The following is a 25508-nucleotide window of genomic DNA, read 5'->3' on the forward strand; positions in this document are numbered from 1 at the left end:
TAGGGAGTATATTTTAACTAATAGAATAATTGTATTTGCATCAAAAAAATTTTTTTGGTAATTTTGATTTTTTAAATCCAAAAAACCAAAAAATGGTTTTTTTAATGTAAAAAATCGAAAAAATTATTTTTTCGATTTGAAACTTTTCGTTTATCGGCTTGAATTGTAAGAACTACGAATTAGAAAAAAATTTTTATTAATTTATGCATTTTTCAAAAAGTTCCAGGTAATTGTTTACTCCCGCGCGCGCGGCGAAAAATTAATTTGCATTAAAAAAATCATATCTCGTAAACTATTAGTCGTATAGACTTCGGATTGGTTTCATTTTTTTCTTTGATTATTTCTCTACATTTTATTCTTAATTTTTTTTCCCGATTTCCCTATAGTTTCCGAGATATTTAAAAGTTAACTAAGTACTAATTTTTAAATATTTAAATAATCAAAAGCAACACGGGAAACCTGTTCAACTTTTTTGGAAATCCTTTTTTAGTGCGGAATCAAAAAAAAAATCGTCAAAATCGGTCTCCGCCTCGCTTAATCTACTAGGACCGCCATTTAAATCACTTGCCGACTGGACTATATAAGTATTTATAAGAAAATTTTTTTGTAAAATTCAGAATTTCTATGGATTCCTATAGGATCCTATGGGGTTGAATCCAGAGTTATCGAGACAGAAAATTTTTCCCATGAATTCCTATGGATTTTCCTATTATATTTTTTTCATATAAATTTCGATAAAAATCCATGGATCCCCATAATGGTTTCAGCAAATCCATGGGTTCTTGTATGGTTTTAAATAGTGACCCTATCGAAAGAATCCATGTAATTTAAATTTGTAAACCCCCATAGAAAATGACCGATGTTTAGCTCTTCCGTAAAATATCACATAGAAATTTATCTGAAAACACCACGTGGTAATCTGGTATAAGCTTTCATATGGACTTTTTATACAGAAAGTGAATGCAATAGACTATGCTACCAACGGAAAGCAAAACCGTTGGATAATTTTGAATAAATTATAATATTTATAAATATTCACAGGTTAATAATAAACTTGATATTATAATTCATATTTCAGGATGAGGGTTGGAAACTTAATCGTACAAATTACTACCAGGAAGGGTGGCTAGCTACTGGAAATGCACGTGGTCTAGTTGGAGTTACTTTTACGACATCACACTGTCGAACAAGAACGACTGAAAATCCACTGAGAGCCAATTATAACTTACGTGGACATCAAAGTGAGGTGAGAAATATTACATAATATGCATACTTATAAATTGAAGGGGGGAGGGGTGAGTAAAAGGAAGTATATTGAAAAGTTTGTATGAAGCCAATATAATTACAAGCGAAATTTGGATTGAATAGTTTAAATTTTCCAATAGTTCATAATTTTCAATTAGTTGTAAGTTTTCGAATTATCCGATGCAAATTCAAATATATTCAGTTAGAACTTCGTAGAAAAATTTTCCTACAATAATTTATGAATTATTCAATTTCGTCGAATAATTCGAAATCATGTAAAAATAATTATACCCTATTCTTATAAATACATGTTTAAAGTATTGCTCTATTGGTAAGAACTTAAATTTCTGTTAATTTCCTCAAAACTCATAAATTAAATTGAAAATTTCCGAATTCGTTATCAAAAACTGTTAAGATCGGTATGCATTAAAGTTTGGTGATGAATATCTTTTAAACGCTTAATTTAATCGACTAAGCATAAGAGACCATTTTTGTAGAGCATTTAATTTCCTACAAAAATATGCACTGCCCATTTCATAATCCTTATTTGATCACGAGTTATAAAATTCATAAGCAAAAAACAAATGTATCTTAAAATAATCAAACTTCAATCTTCAATATTTTTTAAATGGTGAGATTTACGATAAAAATGTAAGAAACCTTTTTTGTAGAGCATTTAATTTCCTGTAAAATAGTATATAAAGCTTTGCTGTACGATCAATTAATGAGTGAAATATGAACTTTTTTCTATTGGACTGAGGAAGAACAGAAAAAATGTAATGCGGATGATCTTCCTATTGAAATTAGAAGCTTATTTTTGGTGAAAATTTTCTAGAGGTGTCTAACAATCAATTTTTCAGTGTAACTAGTAAAAAAAAAATTTTGGGGGGACCATTTTGCCTCAGTGGCCCGATTTGCCTCAATGTCCCATTTTGCCTCTCTCCCCCTGCCCCAAACACTTTTCATGTTAAAAATATTGAGGGGCCCATTTTGCCACCAAATATTTCAAGGCATCCAAAATTTTAAGGGGTCCATTCAGGCCCCCCTTCCTTATAGATACAGCTAATAACACCGGATGGTGTGTAAGATAACACTCACAACGAATTAAAAGTATACACCGTGCGAGCTACTAGCGAAAAATTCGTTAGCAGCTAACGATTAAAAATCGCTAGCTGCTAGCGATTATTTTTTTCAGTGTAATGTTCATATAAAGTTAAAAATACTTAATCGTAATATAATAGTCGGGATATTTAATTTTTACTGCCTCTAAAGCTAATAAATATAATTATGATAATAAAATTATCGCTATAGTATTTCATTTTAAGAGCTTATATATTTATTAATTTATTCATAATAAAGACTAACGAGCTTATGAAATCGTATGGAGATGAATAAAAAAAAACATAAACTGCAAAGATGTAAATACGCATGCATAAATCTGCATTATTTTGTGATTCGGGTAGGAATTTTGTTGTATATATATATATATATATGAATACATTTATTTATAAAATCGATTTTTTTTACCTTCTGGGAGTTCGGAGACATGCCAATTAGCGAACTACTAGTGTACGGTATAGTTACAGAGAGGGTTGAAGAGAGAGGTGCCAGATGCAAATGTTAAAGAGAAAATGGGGTGAGAATCGTAAAAAAAAAAAAATTGAAATAGGGAAAACAACAAAAAAATATATAAAGAAGGGATGGAAAGCATGGAAAAAATAATAATAAAACAAAAAGAAAATGTAAATAACGACGCGACTCGTTGTCGTTCATTCGGGTGTAAAGACGCGACAGCTAATGACGTCTTTATATATAATTACGCATATTATTGTAATATCGCAAATGTTTTCTCTTTTGTTTTCGTTGCTACAAGTAATTTATACTAGGGAAAGTTTACGCATTAACTAATGCATCGTAAATGGTCTAGACAGAATTTCAGAAAAATAGAATTTACTGAATTTCTGATGGAAAAATATGAATATTAAAATTTTTTATGGATTACATCTGAAGTGCGGTAATAAAACAGAAAAAGAACCGTTACTAATAACAGTGATTTTGGTAAATACCAATTGAAGTAAAAACGGAAGACTGAATTGTAGTAATCAATGCTGTGGTAGACCAAGCTACGATAAAATGAAATTATTTACTGCGATAAAGTAATTGAAACTTCTTTTGAAGTTATATTTACTGGTACAGTAGTAAATAAAAGTTGATTAAATATAACGGAGGCTGACTTTAAATTATATGGGCAGTTTGAATTACAAGCTGATAAAACTATAAAAAATGAGGTAACGAGGGTGAAAAGATCATACTTCAGATACGTTTATTTAAAAATGTAGCATTAAATGGAAGACTTTAACGTCGTACAAAATGGCGGACTGAAAATATTTTTGAAAAAATCTGGATAACGATTGATCATGCGAGCAAACGAACTTCTGTTCTTTTAAAATTTAAAAATTATAAAAGATTACCCGGGTCAAAATATTTAGCCTCAATCCAGCCTCACTGAGTAAAAAAAGCATTTTGAGCCTCAATTAATACTAATCGAATTTAAATTACATAGTCGAGTAGTAGGTTTATTTGAGGCTCATCGAGGCTTCTTGAGAATCTTTGAGAATCATTTGAGACTCATTGAATATGATTTGAGGCTCAAAATGCTTTTTTTACTCAGTGAGGCTGGATTGAGGCTAGATATTTTGACCCGGGTATCAGGTGTATTTTAACTTTTCGAAAATTAATATTCCCTAGCTCCGCAGTTTGAAAAATAATTGGGAAATCCAGAAATAGAACCTTATTCAAAATTCATAATTTGTGCGTAATGATTTGCTTTTGTCCAAAAAATAGAATCTCATCTTACCCTGGATTTCCCTAAATGAATTTCATTGTTTTGATTTTTCTTTAAGGGAAAAGAAATTTTTAAATATACACGAAAAAAATAATCGGTATCCGCTATCGACTGCTGATATTTTTTTTCCTTGTAGGCTTAAAAAAAAATTATCTGTAAAACCACATTTTGCCCTACTCTCTGGTTTGCATAGACCATTACATAGCGTAAAGTAGGTACTTGTAAAAAAGTTGAGATATATGACCGGTCGAAAAAGTTGATATCAGTAAAACCAGTCGCAGCCTAATTTCACACTATTTGCACGATTTTCACACAGATCACTTGCTTTCATATTACGTTATGGTAAATTTACTTAACCTATACGTCATTTCAAAGTCTTTTGCAAAACACACTTCAATTTCTTTACTATCGTCCTCAACTAAAGACAGGCGAAATGATGGAAAAGTAGTCGAACGTAAACTGTACGCTTATGTAAATATATATATTTATATATGATTTCATATACTGAAAACAAAACTTTAACGGAAGTTTTCTACGGTTATATAACTGACACGCCGATGTTATTGTTAGGGCGATTTATTTTTATTTACTCAATGCTGTCGGTTTTTCTGTAATCAAGTGATGTAAATAATTAAACAACAAAAAAGATTACAGTATTGTTATTAAATGGATTATATCCTACACAAATCTGAAGCTAATAAAAAAAAAGTAGGTCGATTCATTGAGTTTTTCGCGAGTTATCGCGATTAGATACCGACATATCCGTACAGACTAATTGACGGCAGTCAAAAATTTATTTCAATTGATTGTTTTTTTATAATAATCTATAAATAGAACGATGAAAACAATATCAAGTTTGTTTATTGGAGTGTTTTTTTATATTTGTATACTTTTAATAGTATATACGTGCAATATAAAAAAGCGTGGAGATGATTTAAGATGAGAAAAAATCATTTTAAAAACGCTTCGCGTTTGAGGTGCGCAAAATAGATGACGAATTCGAGAGGCTTGACTACAGTCCACCTTAAAATTATATACCGAAGCAGGCACTGAAACAATCGCAAGGACTATCCGTCTTACAATTATTCATTTTAAGACGTTTTTTTTTTTACAAATTAACAAACAAGTAAATAAATATGTAGACGTACTAATACATAGCAGAAGCGACTAAATACCTTTACAAAGTCACCCTTGCAATCTTTACCTCACTCGTCCTTGTAAACTCTATGAATTGTCCTTTGTTCGTTTTTGCAATAGCTGCTACAACACTACTGTAGATTGTACAGACTACTCTTGCTTTTGCTTACTGTTGTTATCTTCACTTGTATGACGTGTATAGACACGTTGTATATTATACGAATAGTATGAGAATCATGTCTACGCACTAGGAAAATGGAGAAGAAAAAACAATGATGAGGGTCTAACAAACTCTGCAAGGATTGCACGTATTCTATCTTAACGCTCTCGAGCTTTTTCAAGATTTTCTGTGCGAAAAAAAAAACCCTTAAATTACAATATTTGAGTATAAAAAAAAAATATATATATATATATTCATATTGGATAAATTTTATACATCCAGCAATATTATAAATAAATATTTTAAAATTTATAACATACTTTTTATTGGAAAATTTTTTTAATAAACTGTTTTACTGCCTCGCTTTTTTTTGAATATTAATAAATTTTCTAATAACTTTTTTTTTTTATATTGTAAAGATCTTTGTCAGAAGATTAAGGTCATTATGATGGCACATGTGTGTGTGTGTGAGTGTGAGTGTATGTAATAAAATTTCTTTGCTTTTGTTCTTAATACTTTCTTCTCATTTTCATCGTCAATATCATTTTATTGCTCTACATTTTGCCCTCATAGTCACGTCATCACTTTCATCCCCTTAAAACCCACATTTTTGGCAACGTAAACGTTTACTTGGCCTTTCTTATATTCTTGATAGTTTCCGACCTTTACAATATAACGTATAGTGTATATAGATACCATAAATATACATGAGCTAGATAGTTGATGTAAAAAAGAATAATAAAATCCGAAAATATATGTATAGAAAAAAATTCGTATTGTGGTAACCCGATGAAAAAAGATTTTATATAACTGTATACAGTTATATATGAAGTATATACAAGTGGATAGAAGTGATGCATAATTATATAAAAATTTTATATAATTATACACAATTATATACAATCGTATATAATTCTATATAAAAATGCAAAAAAGAATAATAAAATTATATACAAATGTATATATTTGTATACAATTTGTATACGATTGTATATGATTGTATACAATTAGATATAATTATGTACGATTGTTTACAATTGGATCGGGCCATTTTTTCTATCCAATTTATATATAATTTCACTCCTTATCGTCACAAATTAAATTGGCTCAGTGTAAAAACGCGAAGAACTTATAGTCTAGCATGCTATTTCTACAAAATCTTACAGACTGGAGAACCAAAATTTCTCCGTAAATTGTTCTGTGATGAAGATGAGAGTATAAGGCGTTCTGTTAAGCTTGCAGTGCAAAAATAATAATATCACTTTCAAAATGCCAAATTTTGCAACTGTAACCTACGAGCATTCTTTTGTAGTGTCAGCAATTCGCTTGTGGCAGGAGCTACCGATGGAGGTTATAAATTCACTCTCGATTGAGGGCTTCAAAATCAAAGCGTTTAATTTCTTCATCGATGTCGAAGTAAACAGTAACTCTTAAAGCTTGTTTGTAAACTAGTGATCAACCAAATGGACGTTACAAATGTTTATAATTTTCATAAAATATGTCTTTAAGTATTTTAAGTGACACTGTATTGTTTTTTGTATAAACATTGTCATACGGCTTCGGCCTTGGCATATAAATTTTAAATAAATAAATAAAAATAAAATAATTTTATACAATTGTATAAAATCTTTTTTCATCGGGAAAGTAGTTCCTGTTTAATTTTTTGTGTATAATTACACAGAAAAAAAAGTTATCTTGCGTCAAGAAAATATTTTGAAAGACAAACGTTTTTGGGAATCACGTTAAGATTTTCTCGAGCCAAGAGAATTTATTTTGGTTAAAGAAAATTCGTCTTGATCAGAGAAAATTTCTATTTTATCCAAGAGATTTTCCAACAAAATTTCTTGAATCAAGAATATTTACTTTCAGTCGAGAATTTATAATATATTCATTAATATATAATATATATAAAAAATGTATGAGTTCATATAAGTGTAAAAATATATCATTGTATATTTCAATCGGCCAAAATACTTATATAGAAAAATATTGGGTATTTTATATATTTTTTATATACCTTCATGTTGTAAAAATATATTATACTATACATTGTTTCCATATATTTGTTTTTCATACTGGATGTTACTATTTTCGATTGATTCATTTTTTTCAACAGGAGAAAAATTTTATTTCATACAAAATTGAAGTTTTTTCAACGTTCCTTTTAAATCAAAAAACTTTCGGTCATTCGTTAGAGTTACACATGACTTTCATTATGAGATTGATATTTTTACACAAATATGACTTTCATCAGGAATTTATCCAAACTTTCCATCAGAAAAATTGAAACAAACATTTTTTTTTGTTACACGTGACTTGTATCAATATTTAAATCAATTTTTTTCTACTTTGTATGCGACAAATTAATTAAGTCACATACCGAGCAATGTTTTCAATATTGATGAGTCTGATTGTTACATTCAAACAAAATAAAAGAATGTTTGGTTTTAATTAACCAAAATGTTCTCGCTGTATGATAAATATCATGCAAACAATGAGAGCATTTAAATTTTTTTGGCAAACATTTGAATACCGTATATATATTTAGGTGTTAGAGTTAAGCTTATATACATTTTGTTATCGATCTGGTACACGCAATGCTGTTTAGACTCAGGGACTCTCAACACTGTCCAATTTACTAAAATACATCTGCATTGTTATACTTTTCATGACCCAAAAAGAAGGTTTACATTAAAATCAGCTTACGTATGGGAGGTAGAATTTATCGTTTTTTGAATATTTATTAATTAGAAAATGTAACCACTGCTGGTTCATTTTTTTTATTTATTTTGGATATACAGGCAAATCGTTACGTAACTTTTATAGCATGAAAAAAATTTATTGAAGCAGAGTTGATTAAAAAGTTTTTTAAATTTTATTTACAAATTTTTTATTTCATTTTGTTTTTACTATCAGCAGGTTTTACGATATTAAAATGTAGCAAATTACACTAAAGTGAAACTGTGGTAATAAATTGTAAATGGACAATGATTTTTTTAGGTAGAGAGTAAGACACAACAGAGTACCTGGGGCACGACTTCAAGATAATGAATTTAAATTTATAAAAAAACAAGATTTAGAATTTTTACCTTTGACTGATTTTTCATTTCATTAACGGGTGATATATTGATATATAATAGTGTTATCGAAATCTTGCGCAAACCTAGTCTCTAGTGCTTAAGTTAACTATGTCTTTATTTGAGTGTAAATCTTGTTGCAGATATTAGTAAAACACTTAACATTGCAAATCTTGTGCAAGAATTACAAAAAAACTGTGTTTTGTATCTAAAGAACTATGAAAGCCAACAGATGGCTCGCTGATAAAATTACTTACGCATTTCTTGCCCAAAACTTGCACCAGAAATTTCTTAAAGATACTCACGCATGACATGCGCCAGATTTGCTCACCAAGAGCTATATGTATATCGTAAGCCAAAAGAAGGGGTAAAGTGGCAAATAGTTATACCGCGCATCTTCAGCAAACCTAGTGCAGGTCATGCGTGGCTTGAAGAAATTTCTGGCGCAAGTTTTGTGCAAGAAATGTGTAAGAGATTTTATCAACGAGCCATGTGTAAGATATCTGCAATATTATTCCGTACAATCATGTGCAAGTCATGCAAAAGTCTTGACTTAAAATCTTGCATTAATATCTTGTAATAGATTTACAGATCTATAAAGACGTAGACACGTAGGGGTTTCCGGCAAGACACTTTTGTAAAATCGACACAAGACTGTTACAAGATTGTCTTTTGTAAGCCATCCTGTGCAAGCCTATGGGATATCTATTAAAATATTTTAGTGATCAGTATCTTCACCAGCAACTTGTCATGGAAATTTTTCCATAGGTAATTTATATATTCCAAGCTCGTTAGAAGCAACGGCTGAAATTGCGTTAAAAAGACCAATGACGTTAAGAAGACATGAAATTTGAGCGTCTGAAAGAGCGAGTGAGCTCTACAGTTGTAACGAAAAGCGTGAGAGGGAAATTGCTTATAACGAAATTGTTCACAACGAGCTTGGATTGTATATGGGATGAAAAAGCAGGAAGGCAATTTAAGATAAAAATATCTCATTTTCAAAATCGTGAAAGAGTGGAGAATACATAGCGCTTCTCTGTTAAAGTGTACAATATTTATATATATTTGAAAACAAACAATTGGGTTTATTTTACTGACAATCAGTTATTTCTTTGGTATATAACATGCAAATGAATAATATATCATAACAAAATAAGTTACGAAACTTTATATTCGTTGATAGTATTTGTAATATATATTATTAAAATAATATTTTGATAATGACGATTGCAGTTATAATAATAGTATTGACAAACAATATTTAATTAACCACATTAATAATCCGTACTGTGTTTTATGTGTACATATTTGTGCTATTCTCTGTTCTGGGTTAAAAATAATTTGTTTATATTGTTATTATACCCCAATTAATAATTCACCCTAACGATGGGTATTTTCAAACCTGTATATTTATTATTAACATAGACCGAACGTTTTTCAACTGGGATACATGAATATGTTGAAATAGGATCATAACGGAATAATAAATGAAGTAGAATAAAAATTGATTATTTTCGATTTTTTAGAATAGTTCTATCACTTTTTGCTATTTATAAGCCAGAGATATTAAAAGAGTATTTTGCGAGCCTTGGGAGGGAAATAGTTCGTGTGTGAAATCATCCCGTGGAAGATGAGGCCAAAAAACGCGTGGATTGATGTTGCTTAATTTTCTTCCTCTCTGCATAATTAGAACTCTCCTATTTAAAAAATCTATGCGGAATTGCATGGAAACTCATAATAATCCATGTAAGAAAGTGTGGATTTATATAAGAATCCATGTAGGAAATCATTTTGACATGATGCAGTTTCCCATGGGAAATCGAGGTAAAAATCCACATGGGATTCTATACGATTCCCATATAGATTTGACATGGTGTGGACTTCCATAGGAACCCATGTTTGAATCTATATCGGAATCTATGCTGGATTCCTACAGAAAACCACATGAGAATCCATCCGAAAACGTCATGTGGGAACCCACATAGGAATCTAGGCTGAATTCCCATGTGGTTTTTTTTGATGGGGTTCTGTGTCCGAACTCTATAAGACTATCGATGTTTTGTTTTGTACAAGAGAGATTCACTACATTGTTTACATACTGGACGCAAAATGTAAATAAGGCGATTTGTAGGGGAAGTGTTCCAGACAACTTCTAACAAACTGAGGGGAAAACTTTTATAACGGGATTGGGCTGTACATGAGTGTTACTTTTTTGATACCAAACAGGGCAAGAATCCGAACTTTTTGTACCGGTGATAACAAAGTTATTCTTGAGCAATCACAGAAAACTTGACTAATGTCAAAATTTTATCAATTGCATCAGTTCTGAATCCTAATAAATCTCTAAATAAATCAGTCCATTCATTCATGTGATATCATATTTTCAATCAAGTTTTCGAGCTCGAAAATAGTGAAAAACTTTAAGACTAATATGCTGAGTCAAAACTTTTTGAGATTATTTTCACAATGAACATTAAAAAAATCAAATTTTCGAAGTCATTTTGATGAGAAAATTTGCATTGTTTCAGTTTCAAAGTTTCCCGCGAAAATCGCTGATTTCTAACAATTTCTGACAGTAAATAAATCGAAGAGTGTATTATATATGAAGCAATCATGTGAATTTATTCTAACCCGGAATATTCAAATATGAAATATCTGTGGTTATAAAAACCCAACTATAAAAGCTTATAACCTAAGCCCTGTCTATTACTTCCATTCTTAAAAAGCTCTTGACGTTGAATCAATACACCACGATTATCCATAGCGCGTGCATCCCCTTGCATTTTATCAATGACCATCCGACCGCAGAATTTTCGATATTGATTCCCGTCTCGGTCATTTCAGGTCAGCATTTTTCTTCATTTTTTTTTTCTCTTATAGTCATTCTTCCGTCTTTTTAAAATATTTTTCTCTTTCCCCTTTCTTTGGACTTCTTTCGTCTTCTTTATTTATTTTATTTTTTTCTCTAACCAGAGCTATATATAGACTGTCTATAAGTATGTATGTAATATTTCTGAAGAGTGAAGACTATTGTTCAATAGTGAAGGACCTTTGAATGTAGAGTAAAGTAAAGTACGGGTATCATAATAAAGAAAAGACGTTCATATACTTAAAACAGAGACATTTATTGAGTTGTCATATCTTTAGTACTAAGTCCTAATTTTATACTTCAAAGTTTTTGGTAGACAATTTTTAGCTTTTACGAAAAAAGAAACTACTTAAAAATTTTTTAAAATCGTCAATTTTAATGGTTTAGAAAAAAAAATAATTTTTTCCAAGGGTTTGTTACCTAAATCATTTTATTGAAATCTAGAAAAAGTTGAGTGAGGTATAATGAGCCACGATCATAAAAATAATTTTTGTTTCGACTCAACAGCTGATTTTACCGTAAAAATTCCCAATACCTTTTGATGTTTTAGATTTAGATTTATTAATGCCAAGGCACAGGCCAAATGGCAACTTTACAAATATTACATAATTAAACAAAATACAAAGCAATCTGCACAAGGCAGCATCTGTAAATACAAAATAAAAAGAGAAACAATATTCAGAAGAGATTCAACAATTCAGTCCACTTTACTGAGATGATTATTCATCTTAAAATCAGTTTAAAAGTCCAGCTCTAAAAAATAATCATAAACTTTGTTTTTAAATACTTCAAGACTCTTAGAGTTTACTATATCAATAGGTAATTCTTCCCATACTCTTATCCTAGTCACCAAAAATCAGCGTTCCAAATAAGTCGTCGTAAAGCGCGGTAGTTCGAAAGAAGTGTGTTTCTTCGCTGCTAACCTATCCGAACGTCTGACGTCTACTTCTTCAACAAACAAGTTCCGTAGATAGTCTGGCTTACCAACACTCAACAAATTATACAAAAGGCAGGTGATGAAGTACATTCTACGGTATTTGACTGATGACCAGCCCAGGTCTTTACGATGCGGTCTGATAGGTACATCTCGTCTGAGATCATAAATAAAACGTATTGCAGCATTTAATACCGCCGCATTAAAATGCTGCAGCATTTTTGTTACCGCCGAGAAATTAAACAAAGTACAGAACAATATGTTTATGTAAAAAATAAGTCAATCATAACATCACGGGTTGTTGATTTTAATAATAAATACACGATTCACACTGACGTACGTGGGTCAGCGTAGAGGGTAGTATCCAGGACTTAGAATCGGAAGGATCCAGGTTCGAGCCCAGCCGTCGCCGAAATTTTTTCATCTCGAGTAAATATAGTTACTTCGTCTAAAAAATGCTTTTAATCCATTAGATCACATTCCAAATCTAATTAGGGTTCGAATCCTGGCTTGACTATCTTGAGAAAAGGGAGATCCTACTAACGAGTGAAAGGTGACTGACTGGGTTCTTAAAAGTTTTCCCAACCACACTGCGATTGCACTATTGCAAGGAAGTAGAGTACAGAGTGAAGAAAAGTTGTAAGCCGGCCTTAGCCGCACAAAAAGAAGGGAGAGATGAATAAGTTAAGAGCCGAAAGCAAAAAAAGGTGTTAAAGAAAATAATTTAATTTGTGTTCTCATAACATAATTGTTATTTTATTGTAATTTTTAATAACAAAAAATTCCGACCATAACATCCCCGATATTTATCCTGCTTATATTTGATAAATAGACATATCATTTATCACAACTCGAAGAACCATAAATTGAAATAATAAATTTGATTGGTCATGTATATTATGTTCTATATACCCAAGTACCAAAAACAAAAAGCTGTCAGACTAATTGGTTAGTATTTAAGTAATGACTTCTTAGCAGCACACGTGTTCCTCAACATAATTACACTCAACTAAATTAACGACAGTAACAAAGCACACTGATTCTATTTGTTCAGGACATTTAATCCTTACTTTTAACTACAATAATACAATTATTTTTATTTTGGATGTTATTGTGTCGTTATTGTTATTGTGTGTTATAACAGATGTGAATCTAAAACTAAGACGTGTTTGTCATACAATTGACAGATCAATGTAACGGAGGCACAGATACGAGGCACGTGACTAAGTAATTGTGTGTTGGAAAGTGGGAAAATTGTGTGAAGTGCGATTGATGTTGATAAGCAGCAAATGTTAGGATGAGGATCTGCTTGTACGTCAATAGCAACTTTAGTCACCTTGTTCACCATTATCGTTACTCAACGTCTACTCAATACTATACCTACTCATACTAATATATAATACATTTCTACGCCATTAACACACACTTGTATACATTTACGTATTCATGTATATATTTACGCTTCAAATTTATCAAATTGATGTTACAAATACAAATACAAATTTATATAAGCACATATCTTTAACAGATAAAACAATGCATTTAAACGGTGATCCATAAACCAAATCGTATTTTCAAATTTTGAAACCGGACAATTTGCAAGAAAGATTTTTTCGACTAAATCGACCTAAGAAAATTTGGCAATAATTTGGTTCGTTTTTCGTCCAAATGAAATCTCTTATCACAAGACACATACCAAGGTTCGATAACCTAATCTATAACCTAGTGATCCTCAGTTTAATTTATTGAAAGTTTCTATTCGGTTACGAGAAAATTTTTAGCGAAGCCTCCATTTACAGTTAAAGTCCCGAAAATTGCTCTCTCAGTCCAGAACTATTCTCTAAAGTTGCTTTTCCCTTACCCTTGTTCTATATATTTACTAGGATAATTATTCCCTTATGTACACGGAGAGAAATGTCAAATATGCCTATGCAGCATAGTAAAGGTTACATTACTCTATAGTTTATAGTACTCTGTGTCACGCCGCTCTTATGTGACTGCTTAAACAAACTATAAAGTAATGTAACCATTACTATACTGCATAGGCATATTTGCTTGACATTTCTCTCCGTGTACATTCTGATGCTCCATATATGTTTAAATTGTTAATATTTACACAGCGTGTTAGAGTCGATTGGTCTTATAATAACTTCAGCGGCGGGAAAATACTTCTTATGAAGTGTCCTGACAATTTTAGGGGACTACCAACTATAGGGCGCAAATTTAGGAGACCGACTGTACTGTATAAATGCAACGAGGGCAGAAAAAGTCTATATCCTTCTTGATTTCATATCGAAATTGTCAAAATCCTGGCGTACTTTTTTAATTGTGTGGTAAAAATCGAAACTTGACAATTTCAGAAGTTGGCTGCATGAGCCAAGGACAAGTGCGGCCATTACCAGAATCCCGAAATCGTGCTTTTCGTGCCACTTATTACATTCAACATAACTACATGCACTGAAACATAGAGGTCAAATGTCGCAGCCATACAAAACGAGACAATTTAAGACAAATGACGCATGTAATTCAAATTAAACTGACAACACGGTTAGTTAGAGTGACATATAATTATTCTGGTATTTACAAAAAACAAATGCGATTCTGACGGGTACGAAATGAAGTTAGGAACTAATGCAGCAGACGGAAACGAGGTTTTTTGCCCATGGAATGAAACCGTTTATTGTCAGCCCGCTAGTTCGCATTGATCTGAAATTTGCCTATTGGCGACTGGTTAAGCAGCCATTAAAACTTGTAATCTATTTACGCGTCATACGCCAAATATTTTATGCTATGACTTTTTATATTAAGACAGCCTTATAATGACAATATTCATCAAAATCATAAAACTAGTGAAGAAAATGAAAGGCAGCTCAGAAAATTTCATTGTTTTAAAAGTAATCTGGAAATAAGATTAAAAAGATCTAATTTGATAAGTGCATTTGCAAATTCATTGTTCAAATAAAATATACAATTGAATGATTAAAACAAGAGAATAGAAAATTACGTCGAAATATAGAACAATAGAGTTAATTAATAAACTTAACATTATTCATTCGATTTAAAATTAAAATCAATTTAAGGTCTCGGTCATCATATTAAAAATTGCTTCTGAGAAATCATTAGCGTCAATATAACCTACAAAATTAATGACCAATCTATAGTTAAGTCTGCAAAAGAATGAGCTTTTCTTCTACTACTTGGCTATGATGAAGTCTATGACTTTGCACTAATGCGCATGCGCAGTAATGACTTAATTGTAGAAAAATGGTGGGAGAAAAGCCCATTCTTTTGCAGACTTAACTATAATGCCCGAGTCCACGTAATACATCTGCATATATTTTTTACTATAACCTTAATATAACCATAGTATGACACTTTAAACTGAATAAATTTCTGATTAAATTATGTTATATGTATATCTATATATGTGCAAATTGTATATAAGTCTACTTTACACTATTGAATAGATTGTATAAGTTCTAATATACATATGGGTATATATGTATATAAGTTGTTATTTAAAAAATATTATTAAATAATATCGAGGTCATTGGATCGAAACAGCGAGACATTTTTATCGTGTTAGCTTGTCATAAAACTTAGTATTTATAATATATATTTATACAATACAACATTTTGTATTGATGTAAATCAATCAAATATATATCTATTTTTATGTTAAGTAAATATAATTTTAATGACATGTTTATTGATTTAATCTGTCATTTGGACAACTAGTTCCCCTGTATAAATAAATATACAAATCATAATATATTTTTTTATTACTGAATTTACTTCATTAAATACTGTCTGTAAAATCCATGTGGAAATCTATAGGAATTGGTTGAAAATATCATAGAACACCATGGATTCCTATAGATTTCGATGGAAATCTATGCGGAGAAAACTGGAATACTGTAAAAATTTATAGGGAAAATTTTCTATCTTAATAACTTTAGATACAACCCATTGGATTCTATAGGAATCCATGGAAACCCATGAGAATCCATATGAATCCATACCTGTAAATAACTTTAAGGTACATCTAAAAAATTTAGAGGAATCTATATGAATTAGCTGAAAATATCATGGGAATCCATGGGTCCCTATAAATTTCTGCAGAAATCTATGGGGTACCAGAGAAATTCATATGGAAATTTGGGAAAAATATTTGCTATCTCAACAACTCCAGATAAAATTCCATGGTATCCTATAGGAATCCATAGAAGCCCGTCTCAGTACATCGTAGGAACCCATAGAATTCCATAGGAATCCATATGGATTAGTCTGAAACATTATAGGGCTTCATGGGTTTCTATCTAAATTCACGGAAACAGAAACGAGATTCTATAAAAATCCATGGGGAAAATTGCTTATGTCGATTACTCTAGATAAGAGCCCATATTATAACCTCATTGTCGTGTGCAATGAATAGGCTACTTATAGATAGGCATCGAAATTTACTGTGCTTATGTAAACATAATTTTGTAATTAACTGGCTAATGAAGGGGACACCTAGTGTACTTGGATCATAAAACCACCCATGTGTTATAACCCCAAAATTTATGAAAAATGAAATGATGTTCAATGACGGAATGGTTTTTTAAGTAGCATTAAAAATTTAATGAATAAAATTGTTGCTTATGAATGATGGTTGTTTTTTTTAGGTCATACTCGTAAAATGGAACGAGCCATACCAAAAACTTGCATCTTGTGATAGCTCTGGAGTAATATTCGTTTGGATTAAATATGAAGGAAGGTGGAGCATCGAATTAATCAACGATCGTAGCACCCCTGTCACGCACTTTTCATGGTCCCACGACGGCAGAATGGCGTTAATATGCTATCGGGTAATAGAGAAGGGTGAAAGCTTTCATCAATAATACCATCATCAATTACTATTTTTACTTCCGAAAGCTTTTAAATATTTATAAATATAAAATACACCCTAAATATATTTTTTCTTTCTGCATGCAACGAAAACAAACAATTTTTTAAATTTTAAACAAATACATACAATATTCTTATACATATTTTATCATTATTGGATTATTACATCATAATATTATGATGTAATAATCCAATAATAATAATAAATTATGTATAACAAAAAATTCGACGAGTATTTCATACTTGGTCATTGAGTGATGCTAATAACAATTGTCAGGACATCAAATTTTAGCGTCTGAAAGAGAGGGGGAACCTCAAAATCATAACGAAAAGTGCTATAGGGGGGGGGGAATGTAACGGGGTTGCTTTTAACGAAATTGGACTCTAATTGAAGGTCCATAATTAAGAGTTAATTTCTTTTTGGTTAGGATGGATTTGTACTAGTAGGAAGCGTAGCAGGCCAACGTTACTGGTCATCAATGTTGAACGATCAAGCAACAATAACATGTGGTATCTGGACACCAGATGATCAACAGGTTTACTTTGGCACGACATCAGGGCAATTAATAGTTATGGATGTACACGGTGCGATGGTATCCGAAGTACAGTTGACATCTGGTATTACATCAATGGCATGGAGTGCGGAAAAATTCAAAATGGAAGAAGGTGATGATGACGTAACCGGTAACCAAACCCAACAAGGCAAATTCATTTAAATCACTTTACTTTTTACCAGGGTCGAAAAATTTCGTCTGTTTTGAATCAAATAAAAATTTTAAGTTATTTCTATTCAATTTTACTTTTTATCATTATTCAATTAACGTGTAAAATTTGATCGAGTTTTGCTCGTACTACTCCTTATTTAGACTAAGGTACCCGCGGGTAATAAGGCCTAAGTGACAGAAATGATATTTAAAATAATCGCCTTCGCTAAAGGCTACTCTAGTAGAAAGGTCTTGCATAGAGATGTTACGATAAGTTTATAGAGTCCCGATATTATTAAATGCAATATTTTCGATTCTATTAAAAATCTTCATTAGCTAGGCTTTATTATCCACCGGTACCTCATTTTCGAACTTGTTTTTGATAATTTATGTATCTGAAGATCGGAACTTTTTTCAGAACGAAAATAAAAAAACAAAATGAAAAGTCTAAAATCTACTGGATCTAGATTTCGGAAATGTTTCACATAAGTGCTAGTATGTCAGCCGAAAATTACAGCCAACCCCCTCTCCCCATTTACCCCTGAAGTCACCTTTGAGCAGTAAAATTACATAAATTTTTTTCATATTCGTTGCGCGGAAAACGTTCCGATCTTCAGGTTCATAATCATTTTTAGTCTGTTTTTGGTCATATTTAGATAAAAAACAGCTTAAAATTTTTATAAAAATTTAAAGACAGACCAATTAGTACACTTAAAATTTAGTTAGACTAAAATTAGATCAAATTTTTCGACCCGGGTTTTTTTATTACACTTTATAATAATTGAAATTTTTAATTGGTTATAATTTATACTAATAGATGAACGCACTTACGTATTGGCTGTTTGTCTTGCCGATGGCAATATCGTTATGTTACGTTCGTATGACGATTTATCACCGATAACAATAAAAACAGGTTTAAAAGCACCTCTTTTCGCTGAATGGAGTAATTCACGTAAATTACTTGCCATTGCTGGTACTAAAGAGTCCGACGGTTGCATTTCAACAAATAACCCACCAGAGTATAATAATTTCCTCAAATTTTATTCCGACACTGGAACACTTATTTATACTACGGCGATCCCTTACACGCAGGTATTTTTACTACTATTCTAATTAATTTTATTTTTTGTTTTTTAATTAAATTGTAATTATTAAGAGTTCATTATAATAAATCAGGAGTGAATTCGGAGTGATCTAGATTTAATCCACTTGCATTCCGAAAATTTTTTACAGTAACGAATAATTTAAACTTAAAAATTATTCGTGTTTTGAATTGAATATTAATATTCGATTCGAAATTCAAATAAAATAAATCGATTTTTCTTATAAATCGAAACTTTTAAAGGTTTTCTAATTTTTCAAAAAGATTCGATTATTCAAATTTTTGAATTATTTGTGAGTTACAATTTTTTTTTTAAATTATTCGTCAATTTCAAAAGTAATCGTAAATTTTTCAATTATTTATTCTGCATTTAAAAAAACAGGCTTCGGTAAATCTCTATTGATCTCAAAAATATAACAAATTGAATGGTAAAAAAAGTTAGTATTTCATATATATTTATTTTTGATACTACTGATAACGTGGAAGTTTTTTCGTATTAGACTATAAAAAATTTAAGTATTCCGGCGTTTCAACCCACGTTTGTTCAATATTATATACGTACATATATGTATATATATGAAGTAAATAAAATAAAATTTTATGTATCTATTGGCAATCCTGTAATAAAAATTTAGTGCAAGTCGTCAAGTTATTAAATTGGATCAATCTTTCTCGTCTGATTTAATAATAGTAAAGATCTTTAGTGCGATGTATTAAAGGCTTCCTCTGAAAATTTTTTTCTATTTAATTTCATAAATAAAATTTTATACCGAAAATAATCTGATGAAATTTGATGTTTAAAAAAAACTGTATAAAATCATGAATTATTAGAACTGAATTTAAATTTTAAAAAATTCAAAAATTTGGCGCAGTAAAATTTTTTGAAAATTTACAGATTTCGACTAAAGTCACATTTAAAATCAGTTCACTCTAAATTTTAAAAACCATTGTCAGTTTTTTTGAAAGTAATAGGGAGGAATTTCAAATACATCTCAAATATTTTAATGATCAAAATTTTTTAATTCAAGCAAAAAAACATAAAAAATAAGTAACTACATTCAATTAAAGTTCGTAAATTAGTCAGTACATCAAGCACATTCTCAACTATAAATAATCAATTTTAATTAATTGAAGTAAAATTCAATCACTTAATGAACAACTTAAATTATGTCACCCCTTAATTGCCGTTTATTTAATACAATATCCATTAAATAATAAAATAACTAAATAAAAGAAAAAAATAATAAACTTATACTTCATTAAATCTACCCTACGGAAATCTAATAATAAATTTTAATAGAATTCTTTTTTGTTAACTAGAAAATTGACAATTAAATAGAAAAAAAAATGCATAATTCATAAAATTATTGATAAATTCCAGTGTCAAGTATCTGCGTTGACATGGGGGCATAATGATCGGAGATTATTTATTGCTACTGGTGCTAAAGTTCACGCAGCATGGGTGTCAAGGTAAAATATAGTTACACTATTTTCCTATCCATTTTTATTTAATGTAATTGTACGCAAACCAGTCACCATGACCGAGAGGTAAGAGGGCTTCCACTCGAACTTGGTAACTGGCCAGGCGTGGGTTCGAATCCCGGTGTCAGCCAAAAAAATTGGTTCTCTGAGATTCGGCCCGCCGCCAACTACAAAAACCCCAAAGTCCTAGCGTATCAATCCCGACAGTTTAAGGTAGTTGTCGGGTAATGGGCATAGTGTCAGAAAGTTCTAAAATTTTTTATACTTATTAAGGGTATTAAAATAAAATACCATTAAAATTTAAAGTCGATTGACCATCTCTAATTTGAAATATTTATAATCAAAGTTCGTTTTATTAACATTGCGAGCAATGAGGAGTATGCGTTTCAAGTCGCGTTCGTGATTCTAATAAAAAAACTAACAGTCAGAAACTTGTGAAAAATTAACAGAAAATTAATGAATTTGTCCTGAATTTATTTAAAAAAAAAATAAAGTATTCACCATCTCATTGTTGAGATATAGCAACGCAAAGTTCAACAATAAATGAAAAAATATACATGTCGGTGAATTGGAAAAAGACAATCTGACAACGCTGCACGTGAATATGCATAGTATTATTTGAGCGGTAAATTTAAACATATACTCAGTACAGTATACAGCAACTGGCAGAGCATATGCGACGTTGTCAAATTTTAATTTAAGAAAATGTTCAATAGTATTTGTGTATACGTATATATGAGTAGTGTGTAGGTAAACTTCTCACGGGTACAGTATCAAACAAAAGCAATGTCTCGTTCTAACTACCACCTAACCTACTCTTATCGCGTATATGGCTCATAACTTTTTGACAATATTGTAGCAAGACAACTACTTTAATCGGAATTTTTTATCGCGAATATTAATTTATTTTTATTCTTAGGAGAGTTGGATCATTGCAATTATTATCAAGATTAGCAGTAAGAGCATCTTTAACACGTGAATCTAGTGTACAACAATTGCCATTACCTCCTAGGTTAAGAGCACTCGTTGCAGCCCTTTTTGCTAGTACAATAAGGTAATCATAATTATCCATTAGCAATTAAATAATTAAAGAATGTTCACTAAACAAAAAAGTATATCCGTACTTATTATATAAAGCCTATGTTTTACGTCTGTTAAATTAGATCCTGTGTGCCAGAACCTCGTGAGTTACGTAAATTCGTTTCACGGCCGCCACCTAGCGGTGGTCGACTTCACTGTACAATGTTGCGACACGCGGGTGAACCAGCACCGTGTTACACTTTGTATCTGGAATATCTCGGCGGATTAGTTCCGTTGTTAAAAGGACGCCGTACAAGTAAAATACGTCCAGAATTTGTAATATTTGATCCACAGAGTCAGGATACACTTCAAATACCCGAGTATTCATTTCCATCATTTAGCGATGGGTCGGATACTGAACGTGATACTGCTGAATTATGTGGATCACCGCGAAATAAACGAAAAAACCGACGGAGACGTGATGATAAATCTAATGATGAATCTGATGATTTAACTTACGTTGATACGTTGCCAGAGGTAATTTTATTATTTTATAATTTTTAAATAATTTAAAGTTAGTATGGTTACTTATACAGTCGCATTCAATCGGCACATTAAGGCTGGGCCGCACCTAACGAAGTCCTGAATTGAAGAATTCTAATTATTTATTAAATAATTATCAGAACAGCAATTTTATTAGCTTCCGACTAAAAGCAGAAGACGAACTTCCTTGGAAGATTTTCATCATCCGAGTCCCATAAATATTCAAAAAGTAATTAGAATTCTTAAATTCAGGATTTCGTTAGGTGCGGCCCACCCTTAATAGGTCTACCATAAAAATCTCTATCTTACGACAAATGAACCATAACCAGGCTTACCATAAGCAACTGTACCACACAACAACTATATCAGTTTCAAAAACTACCCGCGAAAATCTCAACCAATCAAAAATTCTATCACTTAAATACTCTCTCACATTACGACTCTACTTGATTACAACCCTCCCACCCTAGCGGATCCGAATTACGGTAAATTACCGTAATTTACTGTAAAGTACGATATTTTACGACAAATGTACGGTAAAATTGCGACAATGCTGCGGTATTTTACGGTAAAAGTGCAATATTTTACCGCAAATTTGCGGTAACGTTGCGGGATTTTAACATAAAATTCTGTATTACGGTAAAATGCCGTATTTTACGGTAATTCTTCTGAATTCCGCAAATTACGATATTTTGCCGTATTTTACCGCAAATCACTGTAAAATGTGGCAAATTTGCTGTAAATTACGGTGTTTTGCAGTAAAATACGGTAATTTACCGTAATTCGAATCTGCTAGGACAGTAACGACCTCAACCGTAGCAATCTCTACCATAATACAGGTCACTCATAAAAATGCCTACTATTAGCATCTCTACCATTTACAAGCCTACCGTAAATAACTCAACCACATCTTAGCTATACTAGAATAAATCGCTACCAACAAAATACACTACCGAAAAACAGCTCTACCATTTTTCAAGCCTACCCAATAAAAACACAACCATATACAGTCAAAATCGTTTATAACGACTTCGAAGGAACCGACGGTTTATGGTCGTTACAGCCGATAGTCGTTATAACCAAAAGCTATGTTCAGTCAAGAAAAAATTCGATAGACAATATTAAGAACAATACATTACATTTATTGAACCACATTTACATTTATCATCTTCAATGTTACATTTAATAATGCATTGACTATTACTTGATGTTTTAATTAGAAAAAAATTAAATAAATGAATTAAATTCTTATTTATTACTGAAGAAAATCAGTTATTTCGGTTTGATTTTTGCACTTAGACTGTGCATATAAACCCTGAATTCGCTTCTGTATTATACTCAATGTCTTATCATACATGTTATTATTTATGATAAACTGTTCGTTGCCTAGTAAATATTTTCCTAGTGAACACTACCAGAAAAGTAACACTGTCTTTATCATATACATATGATTAATAATAACTAATAGTCTCTTAGGTATAATAAGCGCAGCCTAATAAACTGCTTCCTTTATATAAGTATTGATTCTATCACTAGATTATTCATCAGTGATTTATTTTAATTGCAGGATGGCAGACTCGTTGAAGTAACATCGAATATTTGGGGTACAAAGTTCAAAATTCACGGTCTAACTGATTCAGTGCCTGCAAATTTAGGTCAAGTTACTTACAGAACATCATTGTTGCATTTACAACCGCGTCAAATGACACTTGTTATGACTGAATTGCGTGATGATTTACCAGCTGGTATGTTTTGTCATCATCAATACCGTCTTCCATTCAAATTTTATGAACATCCAATAAATTTTTGTTTATTTCCAGGCCCGGATCCGTCATTCAATCCAAATTTATTCTCCGAAGATGAGGAAGAGACATTTCAAGAACCCCAAGGGGCAAGTAGACCAATATCTGATGCTACAGTCGCTGCCGCAGCTACGGCAGTACCGCCACCACCAATAGCGCCAATGACATCACGTAACACGCGTTTGAATCAAAGTAATAATAACACTAATAATAATCACAATCGACCTAAATCCCAAATATCGAATCAATTCATTCCGACTGAAACAACGTCACCACTATCGACAACAACCCGAGCTGACGACAGCTATGATGAAGATTTTCCTTACGTTGATCGTAATCATCATCATCATCATCATCATTATCATCATCACCATCAAGGCATGCTTGAATTTTGTGAAAATTTACGCGCGACTTCAAGTAACTATCGAACATCGAGACACAATCAGCCGCGTTGTTGCGACGTACCGGCATTGCAATCACCAAAAAATGCCGTAGCTCCAACCCAAACATTGATAGCAACTTCTAATGCAAACAATGATTATTCAAATAATATACAACGCGTTAAAACGACTCTTATCGCCGAACAACAACAAACAATACGCAAAGAATTCGAAAACAATAAAATAAATAATCATGTTGATGATAAAAATTTACTATCAGGTCATCATCAATCATTAGCAAATATAATACCGACCTTACATTTACAAAATGGCCAAAATAATTTACCGACACCGAGATGTTCAACAAATCCTGGTTCTACGTCACCGATTTATAATAATTTTCCTAATAGTAATAATAGTTTTGTTCATAAAACAAATAGTAATAAATCAGGATGTTTTACATCAAATTTAAATTCACCGTCTGGTAATAATCAGACATTGACATCATCGAGTTTTATAACTAAAAATAATTTAGGATCACCAAATGGTAACTCGTTATCAATAACAACGTCATCAACTTCATCATCATCGTCATCGTCTTATACCCCCGGATGTCAGTGTATTCACAAACGAAAAGAAACGAAAGTAACAACGGGATGTTGTGGTAAACCTGGCGGCAGTCATACGAACCAAGTCGGTATCACGCAAAATGGTAAAATAATTGAGGAGTTGCGTTTTATTGATGAAGAATCGAAAGACACTGATTTCAGCCAATTTCGTAGCGTACATCGAACACCGACAGTTGTTAGCATTGGACCAATGTGCCCGGTTTTAGATCCAATGGTACGAAGTTGTAGTGTCGGTTATTTAGATCTAGTTGATGCTCAAATGGTACCTTGTGATGTTGCGCTTAAAATGCTGCGTAAAGAAGCGCCTAATAAAAGATTAGTTTTGGTATCACGTAAAACAAAAAAACGACGTAAAAATAAAACACACAATGATATTAATCAGCAGTGTAATAATAGTAAACCGAGACTTAGAACCTGTGGTAAATCACGGAGTTTAGATTCTAGTGATATGTTTCCTAGCACTGAACAAATTTTACTACCGCCCCAGTTATTGGAACATGTGGAAGAAGTTGCTCAAATTAGGGAACACGAAGATTATGCGGATGGAGGAATTAGTAAAGGCGACAATGTCGATAAAGTCGAAGTTGATAATTCGGCGGATAAGAATTTTGATGATAGCAAAAATTGTCAAAAAGATAATGCACCAACTGGGTAAGTTCATTTACTTACTTATTTATTTAGTTATTAAG

General features: G+C 31.4%; 1 protein-coding gene across 2 annotated transcripts in view; it reads left to right on the forward strand.

The window, feature by feature from the left end:
* LOC130670068 (tubby-related protein 4) overlaps positions 1 to 25508 on the forward strand; it is a 48084-nt gene that overhangs the window by 17096 nt on the left and 5480 nt on the right. For both annotated transcript variants that reach the window (XM_057473251.1, XM_057473246.1), the window contains exons 2-10: positions 1079 to 1246; positions 16935 to 17117; positions 17586 to 17859; positions 18679 to 18953; positions 20345 to 20433; positions 21365 to 21499; positions 21609 to 22002; positions 23576 to 23753; positions 23829 to 25470. In XM_057473251.1, coding sequence (XP_057329234.1) covers positions 1079 to 1246; positions 16935 to 17117; positions 17586 to 17859; positions 18679 to 18953; positions 20345 to 20433; positions 21365 to 21499; positions 21609 to 22002; positions 23576 to 23753; positions 23829 to 25470 — 3338 coding nt within the window. The remainder of the gene's footprint in view (positions 1 to 1078; positions 1247 to 16934; positions 17118 to 17585; positions 17860 to 18678; positions 18954 to 20344; positions 20434 to 21364; positions 21500 to 21608; positions 22003 to 23575; positions 23754 to 23828; positions 25471 to 25508) is intronic.

Source organism: Microplitis mediator, chromosome 1 (genome assembly GCF_029852145.1).
Source record: "Microplitis mediator isolate UGA2020A chromosome 1, iyMicMedi2.1, whole genome shotgun sequence".
Lineage (NCBI taxonomy): Eukaryota > Metazoa > Arthropoda > Insecta > Hymenoptera > Braconidae > Microplitis > Microplitis mediator.